This window comes from Passer domesticus, chromosome 2 (genome assembly GCF_036417665.1).
Source record: "Passer domesticus isolate bPasDom1 chromosome 2, bPasDom1.hap1, whole genome shotgun sequence".
In the NCBI taxonomy this organism is placed as follows: Eukaryota; Metazoa; Chordata; class Aves; order Passeriformes; family Passeridae; genus Passer; species Passer domesticus.
The window spans coordinates 73,866,636-73,891,889 of record NC_087475.1 but is presented as its reverse complement, the minus strand read 5'-3'; the positions used below and the strand labels follow the sequence as shown (position 1 = coordinate 73,891,889).

The 25,254-nt window shown below is 45.5% G+C and overlaps 1 protein-coding gene and 1 long non-coding RNA gene across 3 annotated transcripts in view; one reads left to right on the top strand and one right to left on the bottom strand.

Annotated features, from left to right (window-relative positions):
- ARHGAP20 (Rho GTPase activating protein 20) overlaps nt 1-1,795 on the bottom strand; it is a 57,865-nt gene extending 56,070 nt beyond the window's left edge. The window contains exon 1 of the mRNA XM_064409320.1: nt 1,592-1,795. Within this exon, the coding sequence (XP_064265390.1) occupies nt 1,592-1,690 (99 nt within the window). The 5' untranslated portion in view covers nt 1,691-1,795. The remainder of the gene's footprint in view (nt 1-1,591) is intronic.
- A 209-nt stretch (nt 1,796-2,004) lies between these two features.
- Nucleotides 2,005-23,583, top strand: LOC135294263 (uncharacterized). 2 transcript variants are annotated; one of them, XR_010356397.1, is made up of 4 exons: nt 2,005-5,964; nt 7,695-7,791; nt 17,378-17,452; nt 22,580-23,583. It is a non-coding gene; the product is annotated as an uncharacterized LOC135294263 (long non-coding RNA). The 2 variants fall into 2 exon arrangements; XR_010356396.1 differs by having other exon boundaries at nt 2,005-7,791.
- Nucleotides 23,584-25,254: the final 1,671 nt, after the last annotated feature.

Genomic DNA, 25,254 nt, shown 5'->3' with positions numbered 1-25,254 from the left:
AAAGCTGCACCTGTAGCCATCTGAAATTAGATCACAGCACTTGGAAAGGGTGAGTATCTTCATCATTTTGCCCGGCTGGGCAGCAGAAGGTACTCCACCACCTTGTGTAGGTGTATCACACGCCCGGTTCAGAAACCAATCAGGTATTAACTGCAATACTTTAAGTGTAGTGGAAATCTTGGCGAAACTCTCTCCAGACAACCATTCCACCACTGACAGCAGCTATCATAAGAAGAGGTCCCCAGGGCTGCAGTCAGGCTGGAGCACTATGTGGCTTGGTGGAACACAGCACACACAGACACAACCCATGGAAACACACAGCATCACCTCCCAGCCCGAAGAGACACATCAGCACTGCTGTGCCACGGCCAGCAAGATTCCAGGGACTGCTTAGCCACGGGACTGGAAACCAGCTCAGACTTTACTACCATCCTAAATTGTCACCAGGTGGACAGATTTACTAAGGGACACTGAAACCTGGCCAGTCATTCTAATCTTGCCAGCCTATTTGGCAGTCGTCTAAAGTGTACCTCAAAAGACAAGGCAGTGAATAGATTTAAATGTCATTGTGAAGCAAAATCTGCAAGGCACCAAGGTACCAGCTCTAGTTTGGATAGAAAACCACTTCAGCACTTGCTAAACCCAAGAGAAAAAAAGAATTCCTGTTTTATACAGCAGGAAGGATCTGGTTATCACAGCTCGCTTGTTACAGCTAAGTAAAAGGCAGGAACAAGTGCTTGGCTGTATGCAGAAGAGAGCATTTTGCACTTGATTGTGTCAAATGCTGAAAAGCAATCTGAGACATCAAACAGATTTAACCACCAGTTTTGAAGATGGGATGAGGTTCTTCTGCTATCAATTGTATACACTTTGAACAAGGTGCTTCTTCAGGGAGCTTCTTATATTCCTCTTGCACAAAGCACGTGCGAGAGCAGCCACCAAACACCCTATCTCTACCAAACCCTTCCCTCGCTCTCTCCAGGCACACATCCCTCTTCGATCCCCTGGATAACCGCTCTGCAATCCATTCCCCAGCTCCGATACCCACCGAACAAAACCTCCAGAAACCATCCAGCAAAACGTCCTTTAGGCTTCCCCAGGAAATCCATGTAGCAAACCCCCTGATCGGTCCAGCACATGCACGCAGCAAGGCGCTCCGCGCCAGAATTCCCGGGAAATCCCTGCAGCAAAGCCCAGTGACCGCACCGAACAGCTCCGAGCAAACCCTTCCGAGCCGCCGGGACAGCTGGGCAGCGCCGCTGCTCACCTCCCCCGACACGCCGGCAGCAGCCTCCCGGTGCTCCCGGGACACGCGTGCACCCACCCCGAGGTGCCCGGGTTATCCAGCCGCCAGAAGCCCCCGGGCACACCGGGCACGCCGCGCTCCCGGCTCCGCGGGGAGCCCGTGCTCCAACGCTTCCCGCCGACAGCCCCGGCTCCGCCAGCGGCTCCCCGACCCCGGTTCCGAGGGCGGCGTGCAGGACCCGGGCAGACGGCGCGGCGGAGGGCGCGGTGCCCCCCGCGGGAAGCTCCGGGACGCGGACGAGGACCGGGGGGCGCTTTCCCGTGTGGTCTCCGGGGGCGGCCTCACCTTCTTGCTGTCGGCGGCGGCGAAGCCCCTGCTCTCGCCGCTCACCGAGGACGAGCGGGCCGGGCCGAGGTGCTCCTGTTGCGGGGACATCACGTCCATGCAGCCCCGCGCCGCCGCGCTCCCGCCGCGGGGACACGCGCGCCGCCGCCCGCACCATGGACAGGGCGCGCCGCGCCGCGCCACGCCCCCCGCGCGCGGGACACGCCCCCAGGGACACGCCCTTCGAGGGCACGCCCCCTCCGCCGCGCCGGGCCCGCTCCGCGCAGGGGGGGGTCCCGCAGCGGGAGGGCGGCGGCGCGCATGCGCGGCGTCCGCGGGGCGCGGGGGGCCGGGGGCGGCGGGGGGCGGCGGCGCGCGCTCCCGCGTCCCGCGCCTGCGCGCGCTGCGGGGCCGGGGGCGCGCGGGGACGGGCGGGAGCTGCGGGATCCCGGGAATTGGGACGGGTGTGGCAGGGGCAGGGCACCGCGGGGTGCCGCAGGGTCCCAGAAGAGCCGCGGGTGTTGTGGGGACGGAGCGCTGTGGCGGGAGGCGCGGGCTCAGCGCTGTGGGGCGCCGGCAGCGCGGCGGTGTTGCGCTGTGCCCACAGAGCTGTGGCGCCCCGAGTGTCCCTGCAGCAGCCGGCTCCGCGCCGGGCACGGCCTCCCCAGGGCCCTCCCGCCGGGGGTGCCCGTCTGAGGGGCGAGCAGTGGGCTGGGTGCAGGGCTGGTTGGGTCCCTGGTGGGGGACAGAAGCACCAGAGGCTGCCCGTGCGCTGGGGGAGGCCCAGGGGATGCCATGGTGCTCCGGAAAGCCGTGAGCAGTACCGAGGAGGAACCACTAGTTCCACTAATGGATGGTGCTGGCTCAAGAACAAATGGTTGTAAGGTGGCTATAAATAAATCTCAGCTGGAGAAGGGAAGAAAGCGTACTGATCGTACTGATCCCAAGAGGAGGAGGATCCCTGCCAGCCAGGAGCAGAAGGTGTAGCACTCCGAGTGGTCCTGGTTTGGTGCAGCTGTCATGCTGGTACATTATTGTATACCTTCATTAAACGTGGTGTCTTCAACAGCAGGGAGCTACTCCTGATCACCCAGGAGGTTCTTTCTAACCCTTCCTACACTTTCTGGGGGATATTTTTATCTCCAGCCTTTCTAGCTGTTACAGACTCCACATGCATTTTCTCCCACGTTGATCACAAAAGAAAAAGCAGAGAGGCCCTACATCTCGTGTGCAGCTTTTCAAAACCACCGCTTTCCTTCTGCAAGATAAGTTTTTACATCCCTGTGGTGAATTGGATTGGGAAGAGTTTCAGCTTTAACAGGATTCCTTTACATCTGGAGTGCCCAAGCTGGTTCTCCTCCTGGAAGCACAAATGGATGTGCTGCTTCTGCAGCCTTGTGGTGGTGGCTCTTGCCATATATGACTAAAATAGTAGTAAATTATGAATTTGGTTCCATGTTATGTAGCTACCCTGGATGCATTATTTAGGCTCAGCATGTCCATGTAAAAGTGCTTCAGTGATCTCTTTGTTGAGATTGATGTGGGCATCTGCCCTCTCCTTGCACCCTCATTTTTATGACACAGTGGAATCACATAAGGAAAGATTAAATATTTAAGTCTGGAATGCAGTATGAGTTCTTCTGCCTCCTCAGAAGCACTGGGGCTTTGTGGATCTGACCTGACTTTTTCTACCTACTGTATGACTGACCAATAAAAAGAGAATCATAGATACCTGTGACCACCAGGAAACAGATCTCAGAGGACACTGTCTGATTTCAGAAAGCCCAGCAGGCTGCCCCTGATATCTTTGGGAAAGCAGTGGATGGTAGGGCAGAGGTTTTTATACAATGTGTGTGCTAATGTGTCATGAGCTGCACCATTTCCTCTCCATTGCCTGTGTAAGGTCTTTCAGCTGAAGTGTAAAAACCTTGAAATGATGCATTCTTGCTGTCTGCACTAATCTACAGACAGATGGCCATTCATCACTGAGGCAAAGTAGTATATAAAAAAGCCTTCTGAATTTTTAAAGCGTGAGTCTCTGAAAACCATGATGCCAGCTAATTCCTGCCCCTCTGGGCCAGGCCGGCTGTGAGCCCCATCCCCGCACAGTGCAGACCTTGTGCTGGTGCTCTCACAGCTTCTCCCATCCTTCCCGTCCCACCCCTTTGGTCACATCCCTGCTTCTCCTCCTTCATCCTCATCCAGTGCCAGTCCTGCAAGGGGTTGGCAGCCAGGGGACACAGGCAGGGTCAGAGGCTTCCCCTGGCACAGCACCCAGCTCTACAACACAGGGACAAGCACCCAACCCAGCGGGATGCCGTCCCCAGGCAGGCCTTTGAGTTTCTGTGGGAGGGCTAAGAAAAGATTTATCAGGGTAGAAAGGAAACAGTGCAAAATGCCTATTCAAAGCACTGAATATATATATAGCAATTTGGCAACCTCCTTTCCAAAAACATTTGCAAGTGATATTCTCGGTGACATTTTGGAAACAGGGCTGTTCGTATCTGTTTATTTGAAAAGGAAATGTTGCATAAGCTTGCCGAAATGCCTGCACGTGCACAGAGGTGTTCTTTTATCTACTACCATGAGGGCATTTCCTACACTCTTCATTGAGTGCCGACTCTTTCACCTACTCACAGAGGCAAATAGATCAAAATCTTGCTGTTTTGTGACCAAGATGGGGAAGCTTTCTTCTCTTCAAAGCACAACTATGTTTGCATATGCAAACATACAGCCAACATGTTTTTGTTAGCTTCAGTTCTTCTGTGGATCCAATGTTTCCATACCTTTCCTTAATCTCTTCTGACAGAAAAAAGTGGACAGGAGGTTTGGTGCAGGAGGTGTGAACTGGCAGGGGTTACTGGGAGGGAGCAGGGTTTTACAAGCCTCCCTTCCCCTTGCTCGAGCAGAAGTGACCAGGAGGAAGCATGCAGAGTACAGGAGAAATCTACAGGCAGCCTGGAGCACCTTGCCTGGAGTGACACGAGCAGCAAGTGGGTCTCGTGCCTCACAGTGATTAATCTCGAAGGGTAAAAATAAATGAATCTGCTAACAACTGCCAAAAATGGGAAACAGGAAAAATAGGCTTTCCCAAAAGACTGTTCAGAGTTTAACCAACAGTTTATTTCTGGCAGATCAGGACTTTGTTGGTTTTCATTTGGATTTTGAGAGAACTTTGAAAACTGGGGGCGTGATCAAGGCTGGGGACAGGATGCAATTGCAGCCTGTGCAAAATTCCCAGAACTGCCTCTGCCTGATGGTTAACCTGCCTCTGTGCAGAGATTCCCAGTGGGAAAATCACCCAGCTGTCCCTCAGTGTTTGTCCAAGGATGAAGAAAATCCCACATGGGCTGGGGTGAGGCCAGGCATGAGGACAGGGCCGTTGCTGCCTGAGCCACCCCAGTCCCTGCCACCCCACAGCACAAAGCAGGCACACTGTGACATTGCCCAGGCTGTGGGGCACCTACTGGGTGCTGCTTCTCGTGCTATCAGGGTTTTAACATCAGCCTGGGTATTTCTGGCCTGTGTTGGTCTGAACAATGAAAAGACAAGGTGTATAATTGCATCAAATCAGCCTTAAACTGCACCATTATCACCATCAGCTAAAATCCTGCTTGAGCCCTACCCCCCTCAAAAAAGACATAGAAGGCTCAGAAAATAACATGCATGTTCATAAAAAGATTTTCTTTCTGTTGCCTTGACCACAGTGTGGTGTGAAGAAAAATACCAGAGAGATACACGGGGAGAATTGGGACAGAGAAATATATGGGTGTTGTAGGAAAATCACGTTTGCACACAAGACGGGAGAATTATTCATGGGCAAACTCATCCAGGTGGAAATATGACCCCTGTAAATCTGCCACATCAGAGAAACCCACAGTGAACTGTTAGCAAATGCAAGATACACAGGCTGCTGCTACCTCTGGGTTTTATGAGCTTTCCAAGCACATTAGCACTAGCAGACATTCCCTTCCAAGAAAATTATGATATCTGAGGAACAGTGTGAGGCTATAAATGAATGAACAGTATTTAACCTGCACTAAAAACCCATGGTTCTATCAAATCTGCCCCAAAAGGGCACAGTTGCCTGAACACTAATTTTATGAAGCACACCAGTGCCCCATGCAATTAAAGACACAAAGTTGATCTGAATTGGAAACTCCAGGGGCAGTTGTATTTCAATGAGATCTGATGCAATGACTTTCTGTTTTAATATCCCAGTACCTAGAATCTTGTGCTGCGCGTGGATTGTGAACAGCTAAAAATAGGACCATATCCTGGACAGATTGGAGCTACTCCGATGGAGAAAATCTGAGCTGAAATGAAAACTTGGAGAAGAACACAGGATGAATGGAATGGATGCTGGAACTCAGCACAAGAGCTTTTAGAGGCAGGTATTTGCCCTACAGTGCGAATCCTTTGTTGTTCATCTTCATGGTGTTTACTACTGCTCCTTTCCCAAAAAGTTGTGGTAAGCTGAGAGCATCCTCTGTGCTCTGGTCTCAAAGGGTTTGGGTAGAAGGTGGCCCAGGCACCAAGTCCTGCCCTTCTGTTTTGATGGCAAACTGCTAATAAAACTGCTAAATGCTATGTGAGTAGCTGCTAAGTGGAATTCATGAACCTCCTGGGATTCAGGCCACAGCAGTTATTAATGTTTTGTGCAGATAGTATCACGTTAACAGGAAGCACCCCATTCTGTCCCTTCCCAAGCAGTAAAGTTTACGGGGCCTTTTGTGCCAGATGCTCTGCCGAGAAGCTCCTTAAGGGCTGGGAAACACCTCACTTGGGCTGTTCTGCCAAAGCTTGTCAAATAAACAGAGACCTACCCTCTCTCTCTACCCCAGAAGTGCAGGTGATCCTGCGTGAATGTGGAGTCCAAGTTTGCAGCACATGGCGTGTTTCCAGCAGCAGGGATGAGTGTGGAGCTGAATGGGGAGCCCAGCTGACAACTCAGCTGTAGGAACAGGCACAGCACAGTACAGGGAGAATCTGGGTGTTTCACATGGGATCACCACTGTGGCCATCTAGGGCCATCCTCCCATAGCTACACCTAGTGCCCAGATACCGGGAAAGAGTTTTATGTCCCAACCTTATGGATGAACCAGCCAATGATTCTACCAATTCTTAATATTCCCTTCAGCCTTATGCTCTGTGAAATTCAGTCCAGCACATCAAAGGGAAGTTTGCCTTTGAAGGGCTGCATGCTTCCTGCATGCAAACATTGCTCTGATTTAATTAAGTTTGATTTTTTTAATCAGTGTAGTTAAACCAGTACTGTGCTTGTGAGCAAATATGGCTGGCATAAGTATCTCAATGTGTGTGTGGCTCAATATCAACACCTCCCAGAAGCAAGTGACATTTGAATTTTCCTACTATGCACATTTTCCCTGTTTTTCCTCTATCTTCCTTCTCATTTTTTATGCCTTATTTCTTTCATTCACACTAATACGCTCATAAGATTGTTTCTTTTTGGTTTCTCTGCACTGAAGATTTTCTTACTGTCCTTGTCCAGTGTTCAGTCTTTCAATTGCAAATTGGGAGGCCAAGTTGAAAGTCAGTAACGGGATCCACAAGGACCTCAGGAGGAGCTAAGTATCAGACATGAAAGGATAGCATTTCATTTAAGATAAGGCTTAATCTCTTCCCTTTGTGTGCAACATTTCCAAACTTAATCTGAGCACTTGTGCCTGGAGCCATTTAAATTTGCTCTCGGGTAGGTGGGTAGTGGTGGAACACACAGAACCAGAACCCCAGTTTAATCCTGAGTACAAAAGATAGGTGCCATTAAGACAAAGGAGGCTGACCTTAGGAAACATCTATTAAGTGTGCAGCTATGGGCAGAACACACATCTCTTCAGTATAAGCTTGAGCCTTATCGAATCTCAGTGTACATATTACACTACCTGAGTCCTGAAAACCCATGGTCCTCAGCACCCACAGCGATACTCAGCATCAGGGTTTGTTTCTATTCATATTCAACATATTCTTGAGAAAAGACATTCTATCACCTAAACTTTGCTGGGGGAGGTGTTTTCAGATGCTTGTCCCAAAATTACAGTTGAGAAACATGGTTATCAGCATACAGGTCATAAATAACCTGCACTGTTTTTTGTGTTACAGCCAGGTGTTGCAAACAGACTCCCTGGAGCTCCACAAAGCACTGGCCACATAGACAGCCAAATCCCCACTTCAGTGGTTTGAGGCACAGAGTGATAAATTAGGTAACATGAGTCAGGTTGGCATACAAGGGACTGGTGAGAATTATACATTCCTAACAGAAACGTTTATAGCAACTAGAATGGGAAGTTATTGAGGTTGCACTAAGAATAGGGCATCTTTGTTTTATGGCTGATGGGACTTAAATGTATAGCAAGCAGAAAGCGGACTGTTGACATTGGCTCTTTAGGAAACATGAAGGAAGCTCCCATGGACAGGGGGCCCTTTCAAGTGTAACATTCACTCGTCCATAAAAATTGTCATGTTATCTTCCTTGCTCTGTATCCATTTCAGGCATCACTTTCTCTGTCTCTCTAATTCACAACCCAGACAGTTTTTACTGTGAGTGTAAAATACAGCCCTGAGGGCCATATTTTTTGTCAGTTTTTTTAACATGCTGGTGTATTGTATTGTACTTCTGATCCCATCCTGCATTTACTATTTTCCATTCACCACAGAGAACTCCCTTTTCCTAATAGCTTGTGGGACTGTCAAGCTGTGAAGGACAGACATTAAAAGAAAAAAAAAAAGATGGACAAGATTTTTAGGTGTCCTTTCATAACACACTGCAAAATTTTTCACTGCAAGACTAGGATACTTTCAAAAGTGATGCAGATGAATAAAAAATGAACTAGACATCCTCCCACTTACTTGGGATCCAAAAGGAAACAGCTCCATTTTTCTAAAAGTGTGTTGGATTACTCCATATAAGCTGATGTACATATCTTCAGCCTCTGTAAGCCGAGGTGGGAGCCCAGACTTCACTGCATTCCATTGAGCAAGGTCTTGGCTCTCCTGTCTGTCTTGGCCATACAGCACCCCCAGCATTTTAGAGATTAAATGGTCTGTTACATGAGTGGGGGGGGTTGACCCTGGTCGGATGCTAAGTGCTTACAAAGCCACTCCATTACTCTTCTGTGTCACTGATGGGCTCGTCCTTGGGCACTGGTGGGACTGTCTTGGAGCCGGCTGGCATTGGTTCTCTTGGAAATGGGGAAGCTTCTGGCAGGTTCTCACAGAGGCCACCCCTGTAGCCTCCACACACAATACCAAAACCTTGCCACACAAACCAAATACAGTGAGGGCTGAAATTCCTGGATCTTCTGTCTGATATGGACAACAAGGATTGTCGATCTCCAAATGGAGTCTGACTTTTACTGCAGTGTAAGAGGGTGTAATTTCTAGAAAGGGGAGGCCAGCGAGGACAAGGAGTGCTCAAAATCTGTGCCAGGCTCCTACCATAGTCACTCTGCCTCACAACTGCTACTTTGAGCATCCTAATGTTTTAAGAAAAAAAACCCAATGGTTTCGGAGTGTATCCAAGCTGCTCCCAATTCCAACACAGTAATTGTAAGATGCAGGCTTAGAAAGGACTTAAGATCACCTGACCTCATCATCAGGTAGCTTTTCCTCAGTGTTTCCTCAATTACTTGTTCTTAGAAATGAGGGGTGATGGGGATGTGCATCCTCCCTTGTGAGCTTGTCGCTTCCTTGTCACCTCAGCTGGGAACTATTTTCCCTGATGAAACCACCTCCTCCTCAGCTAAGCCTATGATAACATGTCCTAACCCCAGGGGATATGAGCAGAGTTTATTCTTTCCTCCGTAGAGCTACCTTCTACATATTTGGACACTATGTCCCCACAACCCTTATTTCTAGACTAAACAATACCAAATCCTTCAGCTTTCCTTGCAGTCCATGATTCCTGATCCTCCAATCCATCTTGTTTTCTGAATTCTTTCCATTTTGGTACATTTCCTTTCTAAATCATCATTTCCAAAGCAGGATGTGTTTTGTTAGTAAGGATGATGTGCACATGTTTCTCTTCCTTTCACACCCCACTTCCAACCCAAATGTTTCCCTGCTTTTTTATTAACTGAAGACAGGCGTAGCTGTGGGGAGAGGTATGGGGAGATTGGCAGTCAATCCTTAATATTTTACAAAAATATTTGTTATTCTCCATGATATGAAAAGCCATTTAGCAAAGTAAAATACATTCATTTTACATTTCTTAAGTGACATTATATCTGTTGAACTCAGAAAATATCCACAAAGCTATTATAGTTCAAGTTTACATGAGATTCCAGCAGATATTCCCATCACGCTTACTTCTCAATATCAAAGCTGTGACCCAGCATTTCTCCTGAATCAGCAGGATATGGGCCCTGGTTATCAAGCAAAGCTAAATGGTTATTGCTTTTAAATTAACAGAAAGGTTGTCGCTACTGAGGTGCACAGATTTGGGTGGAAAGCTAAGCTGCAGGACAATAGTGGGCTTGAATTATTTTAGGATTCCAGCTTGAGAAAAAAGAAAGGGTTGTTACTGTTATCATAGAACTATAGAATGGTTTGGGTTGGGAGAGACCCTAAAGGTCATTGGGTTTCAATATCTCTGGTATAAATTCCAGATCCTTCAAAACAAGTTTTATAAACTTCGTTAAAGTAGGAAAACCAAAATATGAAAAAATTATTAACACATTTTGGAAGAAAGGTTCCTTCAGATAACTGGAAGAATGAAAATGTTAATTGCCGTTAATGTTAATTGGGCCAGAGTAACAGCAGAGAGGACTGGAAGGGGTGGAAGGAGATGGGAAGGAAGAAGAGGCTCAGGGCTGGCAGCCACAGAGCTGCTGAGTCAAGAAATGGCACATGCAGCCAGAAGGGACATGGAGGCATCAGAGGTGTTGCATTTTCAAATTACTGAAAGCCATGATTTTTCTTAAAGGAGCATGACTTTTTTTCCCCCCATGACTCTTTTTACATGTTGCACTTAGATGATCTAATTCTCCAAGGGGGTTTTCTCTCAAGGGAGCTCTCTGACTTGGGGTTGGGCAGCATCAGCAATACAGCAGTGCCACACATTACAACAGTTTGCACACAACTTCAATACAGAAACACCTCATAATTATTTTAGTGTAACTGGGATATAAGCTAATGTCATTCCTGAGAAATAAAGCATATAGCATAGAAGATCACTGTTAGGTGCTCCTGGACCATCTTCATGCAACGTGGGCAACATGGCAAGCCTGCCAGCTGCACATCTTATGCATTTGCAGTTGTCAAAACATAGTTGCCTGTGGGGATGTGTTCTTGGTCATGAAAATAAAAAATACATTTAAAAAAACAGTTTAAAATTTTTGTCAAGGAGAGTACTGGCACTTATTAAAAAGAAATCTGAAGTAGTTATCATAGGACTATCATTTTGATTCTGCTGCTGTTCAAGGTTCACAGATTAATTTCTGCACTGAAGAGATTTGCTCTTGGCTCAAAGACTTACAGGTCAGTGGAAACTCTTGATCCTGAGAGTCTGTCAAGAAAAATGAGTGATTTATGGGGTTTGGCCGAATCTTGTTCTTACCAGGCCAATTTCAGTAACCAAGGCAGCAAAAAATCCATTTCAATTGAACTGAAATTAAAATGTGTAAAAATGTACACTCTAGGTTTTGCAGGATTTCCAGTATTTTGCGGTATGACAAAATGACACATATTTTTATGTCCCCAGGACAATTCTGCTGGTTTCAAAAGGTTGAGCTGACACTGGTGTCACATGATCCACTTATTCTACAATACATTCTGGCTTTGTGCTTTATTTAATCCTTTGCAATTTTCTTTGGATACCTAAATTTTACAGTTACCTCACTGGACTGGTGAAGAAAAGTAAAAAGCTGCTGGAAGAAGGTTATTTCATCCACAAATTCATCAACATTCCAAGCCTTTTCTAGCTTACCTTTCCTTCTCCTGCACCTGAATTCAAACCCATTAAAAACAATCCAGGAAACCTCCACCTCTGGATTCACACTCAAGATGCTCGTAAATCATATTTCTTTAACAGGGGTTTGTAATTTGATGTTAATGAAACCTCTGGGGTAGCGCCGTGTCTGAGAAGGAGCTGGTGCCAGAAAGGAGGTTGATATGTGGTTGCAAATCATCAGTGCTATCAGTGGAAACCCTTGGAATTACATCAGTGCCAGAGCTCTCCCTTCCTCTTTATTTCAGAAGTTTCCATTAGCAGAAAAAATAAAAGTCCTGCGTCGCACCGCCTGCATAGTTTACACTGCAAATTCTGGAGCCCTGGCTGCTGCACCACGTGGATCCCAAAGCACCACAGCCCTGCTGCTTCCCATCTGCTGCCAGCCCCTCCAGACCACCCCAGCAGTGTGAAAGGCTCCATACCCCCCCCCCCCCACCCCCAGAAAGATGCCTTTCATTTCAGACCCCTTCCAGAGCTGGGGGAGGAGGCCAGCACTCCAATGCAAAGCTGTGCTACAGCCTTGCAGGACTTTGCTGGGAAAAGTGGTGGGTGCTTTGTGAAGTGGTGGGGTGGCACACAGGGCATGGGAGCTGCCCCTGTGCCTCCTAAGTCTGGACCTGAAGGTATAATGTCAGCTCTTGAAGTTGTGACATTTGCAGACTCATTGACCTGACACAGATATTCCAGAATATTGGAGCTGCATCTCTCTTCCTCTTTCAAACCCTCTGAAAACAGAGCACTGTTGGTGCTATTTAACCCCACCAGGCAGCCCTGGCCATCCCCAGTATGCTCCATCCTTGTCTCCTCTTGCATCCATCCCCTCTACTCTGGAATGGCTACCCTGCGTGTTTTCTGCTCTGCCTCCAGCTGCTACTTCCCCAACCCAAAAGAGTATATCTTCAAGCTCCATGTCTTAAAGACAGGAAATAAGGTGAGCTTGACTGTGGCTTTGGCTGCTTTATTGCCTAATGGGCATATATGGATTGAAGTGCAATTGTCATAAGAGTGTTAGGTAATGAGCTATGAGCACGCCAATGGAGATAACAGATGATTTGCTCTTCCAGACAGTCACACCAGAAAACTAACAGTCATCACTGAGAGCTCCTTCTTTTATTCAGGGCTTTGATAACTATAAAATCTGTCAGTAAAATAAATACCATGTTAGGGAATAATAATACCCTGCCGCTAAATTAATATCTAAATGACATTATGGAAGGATTTTCATTATAAAACTTATTTTCTTTCTGGTCTATATATTGATCAGTCTGGAGTGAGTATCATTTTGTCTGCTAGTTGTTGCTGTTCTCAAGTGGGAATTAATCTGAACCAGGAGCTTTCTTGGCCCACAAGCCACTCAGCTCTCTGCATAAAGCACTATAATTTTACACAGTCCCTGTAAACTGGAGCATTATATCAGCTTTGGTCAGCATTTTCATATGATGCTTACCAGTAAAATTGTAATGTTCATTTATGAGTGGGACCATAGAGTTACTGGAGCAAAATACTCACATAATACTGTAGAAAATTGCACAGGATGGTAATAAAAGTAAAATGAGAATTGAAGTGCAGCTCAGACGAGCAATTGTGGATGATAAAAAGTCACTGGTGTCTTAGCTTCCCTGCATGAGGGATGAGAAAGATGGTGGTATCCAAAAACCTCCAGGAACTCTTTTATTTGTCTGATCTCAAAATTTTCTTGCCACAATATCACTTCTCCCCCTTCGCTTTCTACAGTTACCTACAGCAAGGAATATTTTCCCAGGCATAAACCAAAACCAAATTGTTTTCCCTTGTTTCACCCTTATTTGTTGTTTCTTCATCTTTCTGAATAACTGCTAGCATTAGTCATTTGTTCTCAGGGTGCTCACATGCTGCCTGTGTCTGGAGGACTTTGAGGCTAGCTGGCAGCAGAAAGCAGGCTGTAGGCCAGAGACTTTGTTCTGGGCTGTACATCGCCCTGCCCTGCAGGTTGGCTACCGCTGATCCTGGCTGTTAGCCTGTCCTGCTTTTCTGCAAAATGAGTTGAAATTTGGCTGACCATGAGGCTTCTCTACTAAATGTTTTGTTATGCCTCATAGCTCTGTGTTTGTAGCTTTCCAGCCAGATTTTAATCCATGTGACAATGTTCATTTCCAGGCCAGTTTTGATTATTATTCTTTGGTGTGAGATACCCTATCATTTGCTTCCCTAAAATCCCAGAATATTTCCTTTACGTCATTGCTTTTGTCCAGTAATAGTAAAGCGCCATCATAAAATGTAATCAAGACTGTTTGGCAAGATCTTTCATTTAGAAACACATGTGGCTTATTGCAATTCCACTGCTCTGTTGATGTTTCATGATCATAATTGCAATCTTAATGTTGTATTAATGTAGAGGGAAGGGAGGGACACACACACATTTGTTTCATACTTGACCAATCCTTTTTTATGCATTTACACTTCCTATAATGTAGAGCACATATGCAAGGGAGCTATGTTATTTTTCCATGTGGTTTAGGCTGTTTGTTTATTTTGTTATTAGTTCTCAGTGAGAAGGTCATCCTTTCCCCCAGATGTTTATTACTTTCCAAACCAAAAAAAGATTTCTCTCATAACTTGCATTGCAAACCTAATACTTGTAAAATGCATGAACGATGCCAACACAGTAATGGTTTCAAGAACTTTCTATACACAAAGTTGGTTTACCACCATGTCATGGCTCACCACAAGTTAGAAGAGAGTCGTAGCTTTTAATTAGTAAACGAAGTCTTGGCCAATTTGAAAACACAATGCATGGGATATGAGGAGGGGGATGTGTGAGAGATTTGGGAGAGATTTGATGCACTGGTTTCTCCATTTTCCCATTTACTTCCATTCTTTAAGTTATTTTCACATATTCCCTACAAGAAGGAAAAAAGGGTGACAAACAGGAAGCATTTGGATGTTGACACATTGGAAAAGACTAGTCCAAATTTGATAACTACATTTTCAACCTTAACTGTTATGCCTTTCTGGCCCTTCTTAGGTATATTTACATCTCTGAAAATGTAGAATACATAAGCATGGAGATTCCTGAGGTTTAAATATATTGTCTCTACTGAAGCATTTTCTCTTTGCAGATTCTGTGATTACTGTGGGTGTACTGAGCTACCTCTGCATAGGTTATTACTGACTGCAAGGAGAGCAGGCTTCAAAATTAGCTCATATACACATGATAGAGAACTGACAAGGACAAGTTAATACCTTACAGTTTCAGGTTTCTATGAGCCTGAAGGTGTATATGTGTGTACGTTTTTTGCCTTTGGAAATATGACAGATATGTTTCCTTGAGGAAATGAAAGATGTGCATTCAGGATATAATGTAAAAATGAACTTGTTGTTTGGAAGGGGGTGGCTCAAATTTCTGATATGTCTGAAGTTGAATTTCTTCATATAGAGTCTCTATTTTTGCCTTGATAGAATGAGAACACTGGTGGGACTTGCTAGAGAAGTTTATTTTGCTAGCCAAAAGCTGACTAGGCATCTCTGAGCAGCAGGTGGTAAGGACAAGAGATAGGTTGAACTAAATCACCATAGCAAACAGGGTTTGTTTTAACGAGAATGAAATTGTTTTAATGACACCAAATTCCACTTGTGACTTCCTCCTCAGCAGAGGCAAGCTGTAACTACTTTATGTTGAGCAAAATATAAATCTTTTGGTCTGGTATTATAATAGCCAAGATGTCAGAGATAATGTTACTTGATTTAAAGTTTGTGGCATCCACTTGATATGGAAAGGTGAGAGCCATGTTGTAGAGCATCACAACAATAATCATACTAAACGTCAGGACAGAAACAGTGTGTTTCTTTTCCTCATTGTGGGATTTTTGCTACAGACAAGTCCCAAACCAGTATTTTATGTCAGTTGTCCCGAGGGCAAGGTTAGCAACTGCAACCAGCATTATTATCTTATCTGCAATCCAGCATATTTGTAAGTTTGTCCCAGAAGTATTTTTGACTGAGTCTGCTGCACTTTCACAGAAGCCATATGTGACACTGATCACCATGCCACATGCCTGGACAGGCAGACTTTGGGCTTGGCTGGGACGTGCAGTGAGTCACCTGTGAGAGAGATGCGACCTCAGGGATGGAGAAATCAGATCCTGTCTCTAAATTAACTTATCCTCCAGAAAGCTGCTGAATCAGCCTCTAAATCAACTCAATACTATTTTCTGTTCTGAAATCATAGCACTTGGATAAATTAGTTCAGCTCACATGGTACCATCAGAGGCAGCCAAATGGGAAACAGTGGTGCCCACCTGAAAATGGAAGGGGCAATGTCCGGGGTAGGAGAAGTAACTGGGGATAATCAGGCTCAAGTTTGAGAGAAATCTGTCCCACTAAATTCATTATTAAAAATGTAAAAAAATATCTCAAACAAGCCAAGTTTTAAAATGTTTCAGATTCTGAACATTACTTTAAAACTTACTAAAATACAGCCTAATTAATAAAATACAGCTGCATGGGTAGAGGCTGTGAAAATCCATGCACCTTCTGATGCATTGTCTTGGCTAGTATTCAGAAAGAGTCAAGTCATCAAGTATTCTGGTACAGTAATCTCACAAACACTGCAGTAGATGGGAGTCTCCACTGTCCTTTGCACCCATCCAGCAACACTGTGGTCACCATCCCTGGAGACCTGCAGGAACAGCCCAAACTAGGGATGCTGTGGGTCTGCCCCTTCCCAACTTAGTGATGGCTATTGGGGGAAATAATCTCACAAGGTAACAACCAAAAGATATCTCTAGAAACCTGATACTCTAGAAATTTTTTATTAAATAAGACTGTGACTCAAACAACACAAAAAAAGTAAATTCCATGCCCTTCCACAAGTTTACTGCTGCTTAAGCTGTCTTTGGAAATGGTGATTATTATTGACAGTTTAGCTTCTTATGTAAAAACAAAGAATTTTGAGGGAGGGTTTCTTTTCTATCTGTTAAATTGTGTATGAAATTATTTGGAATGCATATGCAAACGTAGAAAAGAAAATAGGCAGTAATTGTGTGGAAAATAGACAGTAATTGTGTGTAAGGCCAATGAAATACATATTTTCCAGTTGTTTATGATTGTTGTCATCCATGGGAAAGGTGATTGCAAATGACATCTCTGTCTGTGCCTGTCTATAGTGAGTTTCCCACTTCCCACCATCAGAAAAGAAAGGAATGCTTCCCTTGTCCTTTCTAGGTGGTGACTGCTCCTTAACACAGTGTGTTCATGCATTGCTTATTTTTCCTCTTTTCATCTGTCAAAATTATCCATACCAGCTCAGGCTTTATGGATCAAAAGAGTGGCAGATAACAAATTTTTACCCTGATCGCCATAAAAAAGTAATAACATGTTTCTTTCCCCCATGACATAATGGGAAGGTCTCCTTTAGAGTAAATCAAAGAAAAGCACTATAATCTGTCCTTGTCCTGGAGGGTTTGCTTCTATGCATTTCTGGCTCTGCACTTTCCTCAGCCACACCTACACACATTCATGTGCACAGACACCTAGATGGATTCATCATTTTCCTTTCCATTGTTTTCCTGCCTGCTCTGGTTTTGTCCTGCAGTTTTCAGCCAAGGACTCTGGCTGCCTGTGAGGCAGCATTGTCCCAGTGTGCAAGGCCTTGCCCTACCCTCTCAGCAAGCCCTTGCATGTTCCTCCTGCTCAGCCTGTCCACAGGCAGCTGCAACAGGAGCCAAGCAGGTGGTCTCTGCTTCCAGCTGGGAAGAGAGCATGTATCCTGCCCTCCTGCAGCTGGAGAGACAGGAGATGTCTGCAGTCATAAAATCCAAAGTGTATGATCTTCATAAACTCACACAACCTTATCTTCACAGGACAGATGAGTCCAGCACATGGGTGGTACAAGCAGGAGAGCAGCTCGACTGGGCAAGAGCTGCTACAGTCCCCAGGTAAGGCTGAGCATCCTGAAGATGACCTGGGACTGTGCTTTTCGTGCTCCACTTGCGAGCTGGATGGATGTTGTTATTTACTGCATTGTTTGTGGTCAGAAAGGGTCCCTGGCATTAATGACCATGACCTCTGCTTTGAAACTGGGTAATTGCCATTTGATCAGAGCACACGGGGTGCTGTACTGCAGTCATAGCAGCTCCAGGGAAGTAGCAAGTCCGCATTACTTTCCAAGAAACTGTTTCAGTCCTGCTGCCCAGAGTTCGGCTTCGCACAGCACATGCAGACAGCTGGTTTGCATGAAGACCCCATAACCTGGGAGCATGCCAAAATCCCTCAAATGCCTCTCCCTGAGCTCAGAGGATTCCTGGGAGGAGAACTCTGTCTCTCACTGCGCCTTTGCTGGCAATAGCAACAGCACAGAACCGGTTCACAACTCTGCTGCATACCGGGTCACGACTGGCAAGGGATTTTGTGGCTTGGCCTCTGAAGTCAGGATTTGTCTGGAGATGTTTCTGAATTATGTGGACAAGATGGAAGCTATAAACTGCTGAAAGTGAAGACATTTGCAAAAGAGGCCAGATAAGGCAAAGCAGTCCTTTTTCTTGTCTCCACTGGCATCCATCCCTGCGTCGGTGTGTCAAGCAGAGATGAACATTTCCGAAGTAAGAAATCATACGTTGATCTGGCTAACAAATTGCCAGAGCCATTCTGTGAAAGTGCCTCAGACACTAAATCTGAAATCAATTCCCTTTTCTCACCCTAAATCCTGCTTTTTTACATCCACAGTTAATCATTCCTACTTTTCACATCATGTGTCATGACATGAGCCCCACCTTGGGAGCATAACTATGTTGCCCCTCACTGTTTCCGTTCCCCTGGGCCTCTCGTATTACCTGCCTCTGGTAAGAGGCTGCCCACACACTGGCACTTTTGCATCCCTGCAAATATACCCTGTATTTCTTGATGAAGCTGTCTGCTGACTCAAAAGGCTGTCTCTTACTTCACACAGCTACTTCTCCATGCAAAGGGTCCAGTTCCTCTGTTGTGCAATCTGTCTATTTGATCTTCTGACAGAAAAAAAAGAGACATTTGCTATTTCTTCAGCACACAAGAGACAATCAGCCCTTCTATGGGGCAATGACTTGACAGAAATAACGTACAGTCCCTTCCCTATTCTTAGAATAAAAGCAGCATGTAATTCACTCTGAAAATTGTCCCTGCACTGCCTGCACATGTACTCCCAGTAGCTTTTTGAGATGCCTACAGTTATAAAAGAGGTGGGAATGGCTTCCCTCTGGAATTGTACTGCTGGGCATCAGCTAATGTTAATAAATCAGAGCAACTAGATGCATGCTGGATGAGTAAAGTAAGGCACCTGGTTTGAAACTGTCCCATTTTACTTCCAGCGAGTCATCTAGTCTGCTGTTTCCTTGCAAGTCAAGTTATTGATACTTTGCCCCTTAAAGTGGTCTCCAATGCTGCCTTTCCAGTTTGTCCTGCCAGGCTGGGCTGGCTCCTGGTGCTGGAAGGCCTGGAGGCGGGGGGCTCTTGCTGCAGTGTCACCAGGGCTCACACGCTGTGTCCCGTGGGTTTTGTGACCGCAGCCAGATCCAGCACTGCAGGGCATGAGCTTTGGTTCACCCAGCCTGTGGTCCAGCCAGCCCATGTGGTATCTTCCAGACAGCCCTCGCACACTTCCTCCCCAGTACTTTTCCACTTGCTCTCTGATGTATCTAACCCTATTTCTGAGGTTTGCTAAACATGCAGCCAGCTTCAAGCAAACCACGGAACCCAAACAAAAGAAAGCTCATTCCTCATTTTCCTGACCAGACCCAAACAACATCTATGACACTTCCCCAGTTTGAACACGTGAGATTTGCCTGCCAGCCACTGGAAAAGAAGACCCCGAATCATCCTCTCTGGGGAACAGTGGTCAAGCTGAGATACAGCACTGCACATCTCCCTGCATCTCATGCCCCTGCCTCCACTCTTGGGTATCCAGACCTTGGGTCAGCCCCTTGCATCCTTGGTTATCCAATGAGGTTCAGCTAAAATCTTTTTGACCTCTTGAGAATGTTTTTCAGCACTGTGCTCTGGATTTGCTACTGATGTGGAGAGCTCTTTCTGGTAGGTCCTGTGGCACTGTGTCATCTTCTTGACACTCTCTCTCTCTGTGAAAGGCACCCACTGTCCTGGTGCACCTGCAGGCCCCTAAGCACTGTCTGCCAGAGAGTTCTTGTCACTTGGGCTCAAAATATAAACCCACTATATACTTTGATTACCTCAGAGGAGTAGGCTTCCTTGCTTTTAGATAGCATATTGTTTTAAAATGGGGTATTCTGCACATAGATTTGCTGCAAGCAAAACAGAAAGCCTTGGAGCAGCAATCCCAGCCAACAGCTCATGAAAGTGAAGTGAGTCTAAATGACTGTGCACAAGGTCACTTTTTTAAGATGTCTGTGGAAATCCACTTCTTCTGTGCAATTTCCTTTTTGTTGCAGTCCTCAGGATAAGATGGACTGGCAAACCATAGGCTGTTTCTATTCTAGGGTAGCCTGTAAGAAATAACTGTGAGGTTCAGCAAAACAACAGCAGCCTCTGGAGACAGAGAACGTCAGCAGCACTGGTCTCCTGTTCCCTTTGCCCTTTCTGTAGGCACTCGGACCCAAAAATGCCACTGGCTTCCCTCATCCTCCATGCAAAACTTTCTTCCTTCTTTCTTCACCCTCACACATTTACCTTCCTCCTCTCTGTTTCCCTCCATGCTGCAGTGCTTTTGCACGGACCAACCTGTCTGGTTTTATTCTCTCATCCTTCTCTCAGGACACTGCTGCTCCAGTGCCTCAGCATCCCTGGCTGTCCCAGAAAGCCACCTTTTCCTTGTCCAACCCTCTGAGAACTCTTCCACTTGCCTTGGAAAGTGCTCATATCCTGCCCAGCTGCTGAGAGTCCCTCAGCCATATTCCACCATATGGCACTGCATCCCCCCACTTTATCTCATGAAAAATATCAAGATAATCAGACCTGCCTCTCTGTGATTCATGTAACCATCTGTCTGGGCTTCCCACTGTTCCAGTGCTCTGATACCCACCCTGCTAGCCAGAATATAAGTGGGCTTTTACTGTCCAAATTTCTTAATCTAAACAAACATGAAAGGCCAAATTCTGCTCTGGGCTCCGTTTCCACAAATCCCATTTGTGACTTTAAATTGGGCTGTTTGAATCAGTGTGAGCATGGAGTTTGGCCCAGAGTTTTCCAGCTGATTTATGGTGTCCATCTGGCTGCTCTTAATCAAGGAGAGCCTGGCCTGAGCACAGTTTTTAAACAACACCATTATGCAGAAAGCTCAGCCATGGCCACAGCCATGCTTGATACCAGGAATGATGACGCAGCTCTGTCCCTCCTGCGTCACTTTTCCTTGTCCCTTGAGCTTTCCTTGTCTCCCTGAGCTGCCTGTCAGCTCAAGGCAGGCTCCGCCTTAAGTAAACCCTCTGAAATGGGGATGATGAACTTTTGAAGAAAGCTTGTCTGTGGCCAGTTCAGCTGCTACTGGGACTGCTTCTGTAAAGCATGGCTTATCACACGTGTCTTCAGCTAGAGGCAAGAAGCTGGCAGATAAACTGGCTGTCTCCCAGCTTCTGCTTAATACTCAAGGTATTGGTTGCAGTTAGCAGGGCCTTGAGCAGACGTGGTCTCCTGAAATGTGTGCTGCAGCATCAGTGCTCCTGACATCCCTTTCCCCAAAGGCACCAGCCATGCAGAGCTTCAGTCAGTTGCCCCAGGAATCAGTGCTGCAGTGGGGTCAGCTCCCACGATGTAGTGCTGCTGGCACTACGTGGTGCCATCTTCCCTGGGGGTCCAGCTCTCCCTAGGATCCATCTCCTGGCCCCATTTGGATAGCTGCTGAGAGACTCCAGCCCTGGCTTGCAGGAGTCAAGAGATGTGGAGTGGAATGGAGGTGGAAACACCCCTTGCACCCAAACAAATGGGAGCCATCCCCGTGTGTATGACAAGCAGTGTCGGGTATAACTGGATCAGACCCCTTCCGGTCATTTTAGGAATGAAGAATTTAAATCTTCCAAGATGCAACCCTTAAAAAATCATGTTGTGTGGCCTGCTTTCCCAACCAGGTTGTCCACCTTGCACCACTGGCCTAGTGAAAGCCCAACACACATCAGTCCAATTTCTGATGGAAATGTCTTAACACTTAAAAGGAAATTTTTTTAAACTGAAATCTGTGTATTTTCTTCATGTTGAAAATAAATAAATACAGCTCCTTATAGCCTTTGTGACATGCCCAGCATCTGCAATATTTTAAGAACACTGTTCTTGAAACCCAGTGAACATCAGAGAATCTCAGCTTTTAAGAATTAAAAAAGCGCCTTTTCCTTGACTTTTCAGAAAAAAAATCCTCATATCGAAACAAAGGAGCCTGCAGTATAGAGGTTACAAAATCAGTCTTAAAGCAAATAGAAGGGATGTGAACCTGTTAATTTTAAAATCTCAAAATTTCTGAATGCCGGGGATTGGTGACACAAAATTTCCATACAGACAATTCGGTGAGTCTTCTAATCAGTCAGCATGATAGAAATTCTTTTGGATGCTACCCACAGGATTTGTTATTTTTATAACTCTTGGCTCGTTTAAGTTATTTTTTAAATTATTCTATCTCATTACAGTTTGATGTTAATTAGCATAGAGCTGAAAAAAAGAAAATGTGTTAAATCTGAAATCCAGGAAGAAGCAGCCTTAAGTTTCCAAAAGCAATGCTATTGCAGCCATGTTTCCTAATCACTTCATGCAGAAATTAATCTAAAAATGGTGTCAAGAACCTACATTTTCACCTTTTGGCCTCAAGCCAAAAAGGTCTCAGAACTTCTCAAAGAGGACTACAGTTCAGGTGTGCTTGAACTGACCCATTGCAACCAATTTTTAAAATACTCTTACAAAGCAGAGAATCTGGAGCTGTGTAGAGTCATTCTGTTCCATGTTCCAGCACTTCAGCACTGCCTGGCCTGGCCATGCAAGTGGCAAAGACCAACTCTTGGGCATCACCGGGAGAAAGACTTATCTGTTTGCTGAATTGAAACCCAGGACTTAAATGTTTATTTTTTTTCAAACAATAGGGGACCTCAGGGAGAAGATGTGAAAGCAAAGGGGGAAAACTCAGTCCTGTTGTGTGTGCAGGCAGGAGCCTGGGTTCCCACAGAAGCAGACTGACTCCTCTGCTCATCAACTTCTGCTTTTGGGTTCAGTCTGAATCTGATGTAAACTGGTACCCAGTTCCTGAGGACAGAAAGGAGAATGCTAGAGGACACCTCAACTCTGCATTTGCATCCTTTGCCATCCTCCCAGGCTAGACCATCCTCCCCCTTCACTGTTTTCCAAGTATCTTCCACAAAAAAACTGGCACAAAAAAAAACCCCAGAGGTGTATGATAATAAAGATAACTGCTTAAAAATTTCCTCATTAATGACTTTGCCTTTTCTCTGCCCTTAAGCCATTTTTTAAATCCTTTTCAACATTTTCTTGCCTATTCTATGCCATGCTTTCTGACCTTGCAAATCAATCTGTTGTGCAATGCAATATTAAATGCACCCCTGACAGCTGGATGAACTGTACTGTTTCCCCCTTGTCCACTAATCCAGTAAGCAAATTCATCAGGTCTGACCCACATCCCTCCTTGGGGAGCAACAGTGAGCCTCTCACAAGGCTGGAAAACAGAACCATGCAAAGCCTCAATGCTTTACTAAGGACAGTAACATTCTTCAGTCATTGTGGCATTCACATTCTCTGAAAAAATCTCTTCGCCCAGGATTTTTCTCCTGGGAAGCTGACAGGCCTCAGAGAAAAGGAAAACAATTCTTATCTCATTTGCTTCTCCTGTGTTGTGCTCATCTGGAATGTGTTTGGAGATTGTTTATCCACAGGACATGGTTTCATTGGTCTCTGGTGTGAGTTGTTTTGACTCATTGGCCAATGAGTGCTAAGCTGTGTTGAGACTCTGAAAAGAGTCACCAGTTTTCATTATTATCTTTTTAGCATTGAGTAAGTATCTTTTCTGTATTCTTTAGTATAATATAGTATTCTTTAATATAATATAGTATAATAAAGTAATAAATTAGCCTTCTGAGAACATGGAGTCAGATTCATCATTCCTGCCTTGTCAGGGGTGCCTTGCAAATACAGTAAGTCATCATCCAAAACCCAGTCTGGCTCTCCAGCATGAAGTGAGAGTAAAATTAATGTCGGTGAGGTGACACGTGAGTGGTTCTGGCAAGGGTGGGAAGGCATTCGGCTCTGCCACTTAAAATGCAAGATTATATTTGCTTTTAATGTTCTTACACCTGGAGAGGCTCCCGTCTTCCCTGTCAGCAAAAGCCTCACAGGGCACAGCTGGTGAGGCAGGGTGCTGCGTGTGGTGCTGGGCCGGCTGCAGCCGTCCAACCGTTCAAAGCAGAAGGTGTGAAAGCACTGGGACATCACACAGTCCAAACCCCACACTGAGACAGGCTGCAAGACATCCAGACTGTTCCTGACGGATGTTTCTCTGACCTTGTCTTGAAAAATTTTTAATTATCCTTCTAATTGGAAAGTTGTAAAATTAAACGTCTCTGGCTGAAAAATATAGCTGGCTACCACTTGTGTGCCAGTCTGATCCCCAGGGAGGTAATGTAACAATGGATAAGAGCAGTTCTGAGATCTCATTGGTATTTTATAGGGGTTCGGGGTCAAAATCCAGGCCAAAGAAAGTATTTCATTACTGCCTTACTAGTGAAACTGTTATTGACACAGTCACATTTTTTGGAGGGCAAGAATAGATGGGAAAACAAATTAGCATCTCAGAGCATGAAGGTGAGCAGTGCTGCTCCACTCATCTCTCCCCATGGGCTCAGGAGAGGAGTGTGCTTTTCTAGTCTGCCCTGGGCATGTCCCTTATGTATTCTGTGCTCATGACTGTTCGATGTGATGTCCCTGTAGAGAAAGAAAAAAATGTAAATTTTAAGTAGAAAAATTCTGCTTTCAATGCATTTTCCTCCAAAACACACAATGACTAAAGTGTTACAAAATACAAAATATTTCCATTTTTTCCATTTGTTTCCCTGAGTTTTCTGACAGTCTCTGCTCTCATTTCTGTCCCTTGCAAACCAGTGAGTTGGCTTGGGAATTTCCCTGCAAGTTCCCTCTCTAACCTCAAAGTATTTCCAAGTTCTCTTTTCTACTTTCTCCCACATTTTTTTCACGTGTGAACACCAAAACTCCCATTCATGCGCAAGAGTAGCTATTGGCCTCTGACCTGAGAGAAGCTCGACCAGAAATTGGTAGTTTCTTCAAGCTCTATTAATGGAAATATTAAATAATATATAAGATGGAGCAGGTTTCAAACTCCTACGAGACACTAACATGGTCTAATGTCTCCTTGGAAACGCTGCAGCGTGGGGGTTTGGCAGAGCGTGTCGGTGATACTACGGATTGTGTAGTGTGGGACTACTATAGCTGCTGGCCACTGCATCCAGTCCTCCAAGGCTTTCTCTACCCTGCCTGCTAAAGGCATCCATGCAGAAACTGATTTCCAAAGCTAAAAATTGTGATCCAAATTTACGGGTTTTTTTAGACTCAAGCAACAAGGGCACAAAAGGCACTTATTCCCAAATTATGCAAGTTTTCAGAAGGGTTTCAGCACATCCTGATGTTTTTCACTAGACATCTATAGAGACAGTCATGGACTGAAAGCTAAGAATGTCTTTTGATGAATTGTGACCCACATTCAATATTGAACTTGAATAAACTGGCTTTCTAG